This window comes from Chondrus crispus, genomic scaffold, assembly GCF_000350225.1.
Source record: "Chondrus crispus Stackhouse genomic scaffold, scaffold_2, whole genome shotgun sequence".
NCBI lineage: Eukaryota > Rhodophyta > Florideophyceae > Gigartinales > Gigartinaceae > Chondrus > Chondrus crispus.
In genome coordinates this window covers 643,368-653,403 of record NW_005179057.1, presented here as the reverse complement: position 1 = coordinate 653,403, position 10,036 = coordinate 643,368, and the positions used below count along the sequence as shown (strand labels likewise).

At 46.8% G+C, this 10,036-nt stretch overlaps 2 protein-coding genes; one reads left to right on the top strand and one right to left on the bottom strand.

The window, feature by feature from the left end:
* The first annotated feature begins 7,347 nt into the window (after positions 1–7,347).
* On the top strand, positions 7,348–8,100 carry CHC_T00003693001 (hypothetical protein). The gene has a single exon (XM_005714542.1). It carries the CDS (start codon positions 7,348–7,350, stop codon positions 8,098–8,100), a length of 753 nt encoding a protein of 250 aa, XP_005714599.1.
* On the bottom strand, positions 8,101–9,385 carry CHC_T00003692001 (hypothetical protein). XM_005714541.1 is given in 2 exon segments: positions 8,101–9,157; positions 9,158–9,385. The coding sequence occupies 1 exon segment, from the start codon at positions 9,383–9,385 to the stop codon at positions 9,158–9,160; it is 228 nt and encodes a 75-aa protein (XP_005714598.1). The 3' UTR covers positions 8,101–9,157.
* Between the last annotated feature and the right edge of the window lie 651 nt (positions 9,386–10,036).

Sequence of the window (10,036 nt, the reverse complement as noted above, 5' to 3'; positions counted from 1 at the left end):
CAACTGTCCAGTATTTTGAAGGAGAAGCTAGTGATGTCCGTGGATATGTACAACTCCGTGCACGATCCCCCGGTCGGTTCAGGTTCACATCACGACGATAATGATGATCTGAGCGTGGTGGATGGTGAGGATGAAATCCAGGCGGATCAAGTCGAAGACGATGAGGATGTGGTCATGGTCCACGACTTCGATTTATAAGGGGTCGTATTTGATGTGATAGTGAAACTTCTTAGTTCACCACAGTGAAAAATGCGTAAAGCGGGAGACTGCTGTAGCATGAATGAATTGAGTTTACTTAAAGAGGCCCAGAACTTTGGCAACAGTGATGAATTGCTTCACATGGGCAGACCCTTTGATAGAGATGAATGGGACATGCACTTGAAGTACTCCTAGTACGTCGCTGCGATTTACATCAGCGAATATAGACTGACAAGGATTGGATTGAAGATTCCATCGCAGGTAGAACGACTCCTTCCGGTCCGATGGTCCGCTGACCACTTTTTCGGCACTCATTACCTTGGAAATGCGTTCTTGGAAGTTAAGCTCTGATAGTCTTATGTCTTCCAGTGGATAGGAGTAGGTCTGCTCTATGGAATCCCAAGTGCAATCCCGACGAAATACAACGTGCCGTTGTTCATCCTCGTCATCCCTTATAACAGCAAGAGAATCTCCAATTGTCATATAGCACGGGTCAGAAAGAGATTCGGTGTTGGGACCGGCCATACAGCCTATCACTCTGGCAGATACATAATTGTCGGTACCTTTTTCCAGCCTTTTTGCGATGATCACGTCTCTGACAACTTGCGGTGATGCTGTTCCGAGTGCTTCTGACAAGTCTAGGAAGCTCCTAAAGTATATACTCGTCTCCTTCACAACTGATTTCCGGCACATATAATCTTCCGGAAGAATAGAAACCTTTGTTCGTAGCTGAGCTTTGACTCTTTCGGATATAGAATCAAACTGGAGCAATGTGCAGTCTGCTCGCGCCTTAAATGAGTCTTGTACAAACCACTTCGTCCCACGGGTTATTTCAACTGGGGTAGGACGTGTCGGTGTCTTGAGTAACCAATGCTCTAGACGCAACGAAATAAACTTAAGAGGAATATTGGAGCCTGCATCAGAAATGAGGAGCGCATTCTGAGTCCATAGTGCAGTCGTAATCGAGGATTGCTGTCCTTTCACCACTTCCTCAAGATACTGAAGGCGTCTGGAAAGAGCATTTAGCTCACGTGTATCTTTGATTGTATTCTGGTCAAGTGAGACAGTCGTCGTGTGGTTAACCTTCTTGCATTTTTCTACCATGGCACTACCTGGAGCATAGTCCATATCATCTGCATCCATCGATGCGCTTGCCACGTCTGAGCTTGCGCTGTTATCCAATCGCAGGGATGTATCTTTGAGTCTCCAGCTAAACTTTTGTCCATCTTGTACAAACTCGTTTCCCTCCTTGAAAGTAACCTTGCTTTTACATGCCCTGAATCCAAACGCTGCCTTGTATTGAATGGTCCCTTTGAGCACCTCTCGACGATCATCATGAAGGTAGTTGAGACTAATGACTGTTGCTGGGAACCATGCCTTGCTTTCTTCTTCATTCTCCAAGGTATAGTAGACCTCTATATCACTCCCGAATTGGAGGCCATTGAAAAGATCTGATACCATTATCAACTGGTGGATGGTATCGTCCTCTGTTAATTTCCCTTGGAAAGTGATACTTGAGAAATTTGTTTGAAATATATACCGAAGACTAAAGAGTTGGGGGTAACCATTGGAACGTAGTCAGTATATAGACATATGTGTTTTTTGTGAAATCGATATTTTTGTAACGGTCACATTTAAAGATGCACGGCTCTGTGCAGCATCTAAATACCATGGGACTTAGACGTGCAAGTGAACAGCTGGGTATGGGCTCCAAAGGTACCGACATCATCCAGTCCGGATTGCTTTGAAAGTCAGTCATGTGTCATTGAATTACTGTTCTTTTAATCATAGTTGCTTTAGATTTAATTGTGCAATGAAGATAGAAGTGTCACTACAGAGTGATGATGATACTGTTCTCGCTATTGAAAGTATGAATTACCCAGTACCTACTCTTGGATGTCGTCCTCATCAGTGCCCTTCCTCTGTGAATCACTGTCACCACTAGAATCACTTGAGCGGTAATCAGAAGAAGAGTTCGGGACCGTTTAGAATTAGGCCTCAAGCCAGATTTTACACACGGTAACGTACGGACCCTACGTGTCCGTACCGGTCTTTATATCAAGGAGGGAGAAAACTCACCCTCAGAATGGGTGACCGTGGAATAAGGCCAGGCACGGTGTGTACAAGTGGTGCTAGTGAACCCTACAGACGCCGAAAAAAGAAACGAATATCAAATCATTGCATTAGTCATATGAAACTGCAGTACGTAAACGAACTTTATTGCGTTTGAGGACTACAAGTGAACACGAATATTCGTCAGAATCCTCCCGCCTGGTGAACGCGCTCGAGCAACACAAGCTTGCGATATACATTATAATGCCCTAGAATCCCGTCCTAAGGATGCGGGGCGCAGAGGCACCGTTTTTGTAATGATGGTAATTCCGGTCCAGATGGAAAATGGCGTTAGCTGAACTTCATGCCACAGCGCATTGCGCATGACTTTTCATTTTTCGGGCTGAGGTTGGAAAGGGTGGGGATATTGAGAAAGCAATGAGTCGGCTGCCTGGAGCCCGCGATTACCTTGGTTTAAAAATAGCCCGAAGATTGCGTACGCTTAATGATGGCACCTCCGCATATGCACGTTCTGGGGAAGGCCGGGGTTGGGTTTCGGCTCGGCGTTCTCGACGGCCGCTGGTTTCTAAAAGGGAGAAAATGTCCGAATACTTCCTGCGTCGCGCGACACAGTCCTTGCTGTATAAATTTGCATCGGATTTAAAGGCAATGTTTACGTATTTGAACCGGATGCGTCCTGATATCAGTGGCAACTGATCACGGGCCGGCGAAGAATGCCGTCCGACATAGTCATTGCTGTAAAAATTTGCAATATTTGGGATGCAAATTTTGAGATTTGGGAGCTGTGATCAGTCGCCACTGATCGCAGGCCGGCGAGGGGTGCCGTCCGTCACCGTCCTTGATGTAAAATTTGCAAAATTTGGATGGTATTGAATTGTGATTATACTTTGGTGGGAAATGATACCTAGTGTCGTACGGCACCCCTGTCAGGCATGTGATCAGCGGCGGCTGATCACACGACGCCAACGGAGAGTTAGAACTAATTAAAATACGTAAATAATGCATTTGCACAGGATACAGAAAGTACAGCAGGAACACGTATACGTTTGTTCAAAAATGATGCAAATATGCAGCAGGGTCATGAAGACAACTGTGTTTTGAGAAGTACGCAAATTTTTTACAGCAATGACGGTGTCGTACGACACCCTTGCCGGCCTGTGATCAGTGGCCACTGATCACAGCTCCCATCCTGCAAAATTTGCCACCAAATTTTGCAAATTTTATACAGCAATGACGATGTCGTACGACACCCCCTGCCGGCCTGTGATCAGTGGCCACTGATCACAGCTCCCCACTGATCACAGGTCCTAACTCTCAAAATTTGCATCAAAATTTTGCAATTTTATACAGCAATGACGGTGTAGTGCGACACCCCCCCCGCCGGCCTGTGATCAGTGGCCACTGATCACAGGACGCAACCCACTTCACAACCACCTTTTTCAACGTCCACCTCTCATAGACAAACAAGTATTTATAAGTGCCGACAATTCGTGTCCGCCCCAGTCACTGAAAAAGCGTCGCTTTCGTACGACAACAACGCACCTTCACGAATACTGCAGAGAAAATGGGACTACAATATAGAGTATAGGGAAGGAAACCCCAAAAATCTTTTTAAAGACACTTGTTTACATAAACAGATAGAGGGAAGAGGAGATGCAGCCAGAGAGGCGGAGAGGGAGGGATAGAGAGAGAGAGGGATACAAGGAAGAGAGATGGACACAAATATAGAGAGATGGACACACACATAGATAGATGGTCACCATAAAGAATTGGATAAACATATAGAGAGATGGGTATAAACATAGAGAGAGACAGAGACAGAGACAGACAGAGAGATACAGAGGGAGAGACAGAGAGGTTTATCCAACCATTTGTGCAATCGGTGGTATGCACTCCATTTATTGTCCAGCTAGGCATTATGGAATTCTAAAGGAGGTGATGGTTACTTAGTCAATATCGTGCCACCGTTAATTTTCTCAAACAATTAGACCAATGGCAGTAGGATGACTAATTCTACTTTAGTGGTCCTTGTCTACTTTACGAGCGGTCCTGGGCGAGTAAGGTGATTCCTTACCGGCTCAGGTGCACCTTGTCAATAAACAAACACTTTCATATGTGATCTTCGTGATCCCCTCACACAACTCACACAAAGCCATCACAAAATGCACACTGCCATCACAAAATGCACATTATCAGTGTGAGAGTTTTTATTTCAAGGTTGACGTTTGAGAGTTTTGAGATGCGTCTCACAAAACCGTCACAAAAGATTCACGAAAATGTGTGATGTTTGAGACGATTTTTGTCATGATCACAAAACGTTCTCAAAAAGTGCTACAATTCAACAAATATTCACAAACCATGTGTGACGAATAAGAAGATGGCGTGAGACGAATGAGATGAAGGCGGCGAAAAGAGCAAAACTCTCACAAATCGTCACACAAATCGTCTCACTTTTTGTGACGCCCTAAATCGTCACAAAACGGAGCACAGGGATATAGTGCCATCCCCTCAATAGTGCCATAGCTAAAGGTATGTCGCGCTATAGAATATATATATAGCTATATATATATATATGTATTTGAGCCTCCTTTCTATAGTGCCAACCTCCTAATAGTGCCATAGCTAGAGATATGTCACGCTATAGAACTATATCGTAGGAGGCACTGTATCCGATTCCGTATCATAATCGGCCAGTCATCATCCACCAGCTTCTCGCACGTGTAAAACATTGCGTTTTGGTCACCACGTGTAATACATTGCATTTTGGTCGCCACGTGTAAAACATTGCATATCGATCCACACGTGTAATACATTGCATTTGGGTCCACACGTGTGATGTGTTTGTCGCGCGACAAGATCTACAAAAGCTGTATGGGTGGCTACCCATACTAGAATCAACCTCTAAAAAATTAACAAAAATTAATCTAGTTCCAGTATGGCTGGCCAGCCATACAGCTTTTGTAAATCTTGTCGCGCGACAGCCATTACATATTACAGGGTCGCTCAATAGTGCCTACTTTAGTAGTGTTTCCCTCTTTATAGTGCTATGGCTCGCCCTCTGGCACAGGTTCGCATAAGCTCACACCTGTATCAATCGGCATGGTTCAGTACGCAGTACAGCTGTCCATGCTGTCTTAAAGTAGACCCTGACCAAATGATGTTGTGTTATGCAGGCATTGTTTGTGTTAGCAGTGAGCTTTGTCCCCAAATATATGTATTTGAGCCTCCTTTATATAGTGCCATCCCCCCAATAGTGCCATAGCTAGAGGTATGTCACGCTATAGAACTATATCGTAGGAGGCACTGTATACGATTCCGTATCATAGTCGGCAAATCATCATCCACCAGCTTCTCGCACGTGTAAAACATTGCGTTTTGGTCACCACGTGTAATACATTGCATTTTGGTCGCCACGTGTAAAACATTGCATATCGATCCACACGTGTAATACATTGCATTTGGGTCCACACGTGTGATGTGTTTGTCGCGCGACAAGATCTACAAAAGCTGTATGGGTGGCTACCCATACTAGAATCAACCTCTAAAAAATTAACAAAAATTAATCTAGTTCCAGTATGGCTGGCCAGCCATACAGCTTTTGTAAATCTTGTCGCGCGACAGCCATTATATGTTACAGGGGGGTTGCTCAATAGTGCCTACTTTAGTAGTGCTTCCCTCTATATAGTGCTAGTTATTTAGTTGTGTTATACAGGCTTTGTTGTGTTTGTGTTAGCAGTGTGCTTTGTCCCGAAATATATGTATTTGAGCCTCCTTTATATAGTGCCATCCCCCCAATAGTGCCATAGCTAGAGGTCCTTGTCATTCTTGACATTGTGAGCGCGAAAGACGCGAGGAAAGTATATTGAGGGGTGCTGTTGCGGCAATTCTGCCGCGGGGCACCGAGCGACCTGTAATGACGGGAATCCACCCGTATTCTTTTACTCCTCACAAGTCTGCTGCCTCCCCCTTCCTATCTTCGGGGATGGCTTCTTAAGTACACGTTCCCCGGGATGAGTCGGCTATCCCCAACCCTCCCTCCCGTAATTTCCCCTTCGATCCAGCTTCCCCTTGCCCCACCGGTAGCCACCCCCTCGTGCCATTTTCCCTTCGCGCCCTCGGCCGGCGACCTGCGCGGTCTTTCTGCCCCAGCCCGAGCCCCGTGCGGCCTATGGTTTCCCTTCGTCTCCCCGGTGGCTGGCACCCCCAATTCCCCGCGCGTGCTGTCTCGCTCCCTCCTTCCCGCCTTTCGCTTGCCCGTCCTTCGGCGGTATACGGATGCGCTCCGCCCCGTGGTACGCGTGTCCAGCCGCCACCTGGCAACCGAATGCCTCGTAACACTGCTTGAGACACACAGCAATCTCACAAAACTGGGCTTCGTCTCGTTGAAAAATTACGGAAGATGGTTGGTGTGGCATTGAAATTGAATTTTTTCATTCTTTTGAGATTGACCGGTGTTTTGAGTAATCCCACGACCTCAAATTGACCAAGCAAAGTCCCAGGGCACACATCAGTGCAGATTGCAGCACAAGCAGTTGAGGACACCAAGTACAGCTTTTCGGCTCCAGCTTCAAGTACGTCTTGCCGCCACAATTTTCGATTTCCTGCTTTAGGACGTGCACAGCAGTCAGAAAACAGTCATAGAGGCTTCGTGAGACTGGAGTCTTGAAGCATTCAAGCGTCACCCTAGAAAGGCTGCACTCCAGAATACATTTTGCTTGCTTTGCATCATTCTCACCTCCAATCAATCGTTTTGGGAATAGGCCAGGCTGGTCGCATTAGAAGAAATCCCTCCGTGTGTAATCATGGCTTCTCAGAAGACAGCGTTTGAAGTCTCGAGCCCATTGGCGAGACCCATGAATTCACGCATTTCTGTGCAACTCCAAGAGAGCCCGTGCCAAGCACTTCAGAGTCGCAGGACACAGAAGGTCGCAAGGCAGAATATCGATGCAAATGGAAGTGGACAAAAGCAGTAAGCAACGAGATAACTCCAAACCCCGGCAGACTCATATTTCCCCGGAATTAGCAAATCAAGCCATTAATGATGCTATTACATACTCAGGTGGGGACGTTGTGGTTATGGCTAGAACCTGTGCAAGTGGATTTTGTGATGCATTACAACAATGCTATGGTTCAGAAGAAATATCAGATGTGTTTACTGCTTGCGGCTCAGGTTTAAACGGCTTAATTGGATTGCAAGTCGCTGTAGAGCTGCAGAAGAGAGGTTATGCACCAGCGGTCTATGCTGCAGAGCAATCTAAGCATGCTAATTTCCGATATGTCTGCGATGAAGCCGGAATCGACTTGCACGACTTCATTCCCAGTACGCTAGAGTTTTATTATGACATCGTTGTAGATGCCTTGCTTGGAACTGGCTTTGATGGGGGGGACATTCGACAACAGTACTGGACTGTTTACGAGATGCTAATCTCAACTCGGCTTGCGATTGTGAGCCTTGATGTACCATCTGGCTGGGATCTTTCGACGGGTCCAAGAAAAATTGATGTGACAGCAGATTCGTTTATCAAACCCGAAGTGCTAGTGTCTTTAGAAGCACCAAAGCTTGGATCAAATGTGTTTGCCGGGGGCTACCACTTTATAGCTGGTCGACATCTTCCTCAAAGCTACTTTTGGAAAAGGGAATCTCTGTTCCGGCTTTTCCCGGCGAGGAGTCAAACTGCGTGCTCATGTCAAGTAACCCGTTTCGCTTCGAAGGTGCTAATGGAGAGACATATGGGCGACCTGGACAATTCAATGCCACGCTCTACACGAAAAACCCTACCCGAGAATGGGTCGATATTGACAAGCACGATGACCTGTGGGACGAACTAGACTAGCATTAGAGTGTGCTCAGTGAGTTTAAGAGTGGAAATCATTGTCAAGTGCTATACAGGGACTCTAGCTGCGAAAAAACGCTGTCTACTGGCCAACTTTTTTGCTTAACGCGACGCGCCACATAATGTAATTCGACGTGGCCTGCGTCAGCGCGGAAGCTGTGACTTTTCCTGTTTGTCGCCATACGAACCCACACGCAACACCGGTGACACAGGCGGAGGCCATGTATCGAACGTTTGGCGGGTCATATCCAAGTTTTGATTTCCCTAAGTGTGCAATGCCGAAGGCACCAGACGCGATGAGTAGTGCAGATATGGACCCGTGGCCTAGGCGTTGCTCCAACATATTCTGAATCATACCCCTAAATATAAGCTCCTCGGTAACGCCGTTCATGAATATGCCTAGGAAAGTGGCGGCTTCTTTGGCCGCGTCTAAACGAGGTGGCGTCTTGACGTCAGCAAACTGGGTTAGGGCGGCAAGTGGAACGGTGATGAGATCAGAGGCAGCACCCACAGCTAGCGCTATCAGCACATCGACTGGGGTTACCTTGAAAGTGTAGCCCAAGTCACGAGCGTGGGCCAGCTTTGAAAAGGGCGTAGAATTGTGAAGCAGTTCACGACTGTCAAAGCTGCGGTGAACAAGCCCCAGGCTGTAACCTTTCCAGTCGGTGATATGTCCGATGACAACAGCTTAAATTCCAGTGGAAGCCAGATGCAAAGAACGGTAATCAGGTCGGCCATTTCGGAGCGAAGCGATGAGTGGTCGTCTGGCTTTGTGAGCTGAAGCAGTGACGGGATGAGGATATACGCTACGTAAATTGCCAATATAGGGACTGCGCGGCGGCGACCGTCCATGATGTTGGGTGCACCGGCGAGGCACAATGGAACCAAAACTAATAGCACGGTCCAAGCTGCTTGCCATCCATGTCCAAATTCGTTGACAAATGTCGAAGAAGAGTAAGCCAGGAATAAAAGAGTCCAGCACATCGAGGCTGAGGACTCCAAAGTATGGGCTCGGCCGCCTGGTTCTGGCATTTTTGGAAAGCCGCGGTCAGTCATTGGCTCCATGCTGAAGGATGGAACGAAGATTCTACTCGAACAGTGAAGTACAACACGGTTGAAGCTGTTTCAATTGTCTCTGCGGTAGCCGGAAAACGCTCTTGTAGAAAGCAGGGTTGCCTTGAGCACTTTGTCGTTGCTCGCTGCGATTTTTGCGTTTCTAAAAGGTTTACTAGGAAGGTACTCTTGCTAGGCCTTGCACGTGTTCGGGTGTGTGTGAACATCCGCACACGTTGCAGACTTACAGTGTATGCAGGCTAAGTAGGGGGGGTTTTCTCTGGGCAGAACGGACCGGTTGCAGGGGGGGTCGCTCAATTGTGCCTACTATAGTAGTGCTTCCCTCTATATAGTGCTATGGCTCGCCCTCTGGCACAGGTTATCATAAGCTCACACGTGTATCAACCGGCATGGTTCAGTACGCAGTACAGCTATCCATGCTGTCTTAAAGGAGACCCTGACCAAAAGATGTTGTGTTATGCAGGCTTTGTTGTGTTTGTGTTACAAGTGTGCTTTGTCCCCAAATATATGTATTTGAGCCTCCTTATATAGTGCCATCCCCCAATAGTGCCATAGCTAGAGGTATGTCACGCTATAGCACTATATCGTAGGAGGCACTGTATACGATTCCGTATCATAATCGGCCAATCGTCATCCACCAGCTTCTCGCACGTGTAAAAGATTGCGTTTTGGTCACCACGTGTAATACATTGCATTTTGGTCGCCACGTGTAAAACATTGCATATCGATCCACACGTGTAATGCATTGCATTTGGGTCCACACGTGTGATGTGTTTGTCGCGCGACAAGATCTACAAAAGCTGTATGGGTGGCCACCCATACTAGAATCAACCTCTAAAAAATTAACAAAAATTAAT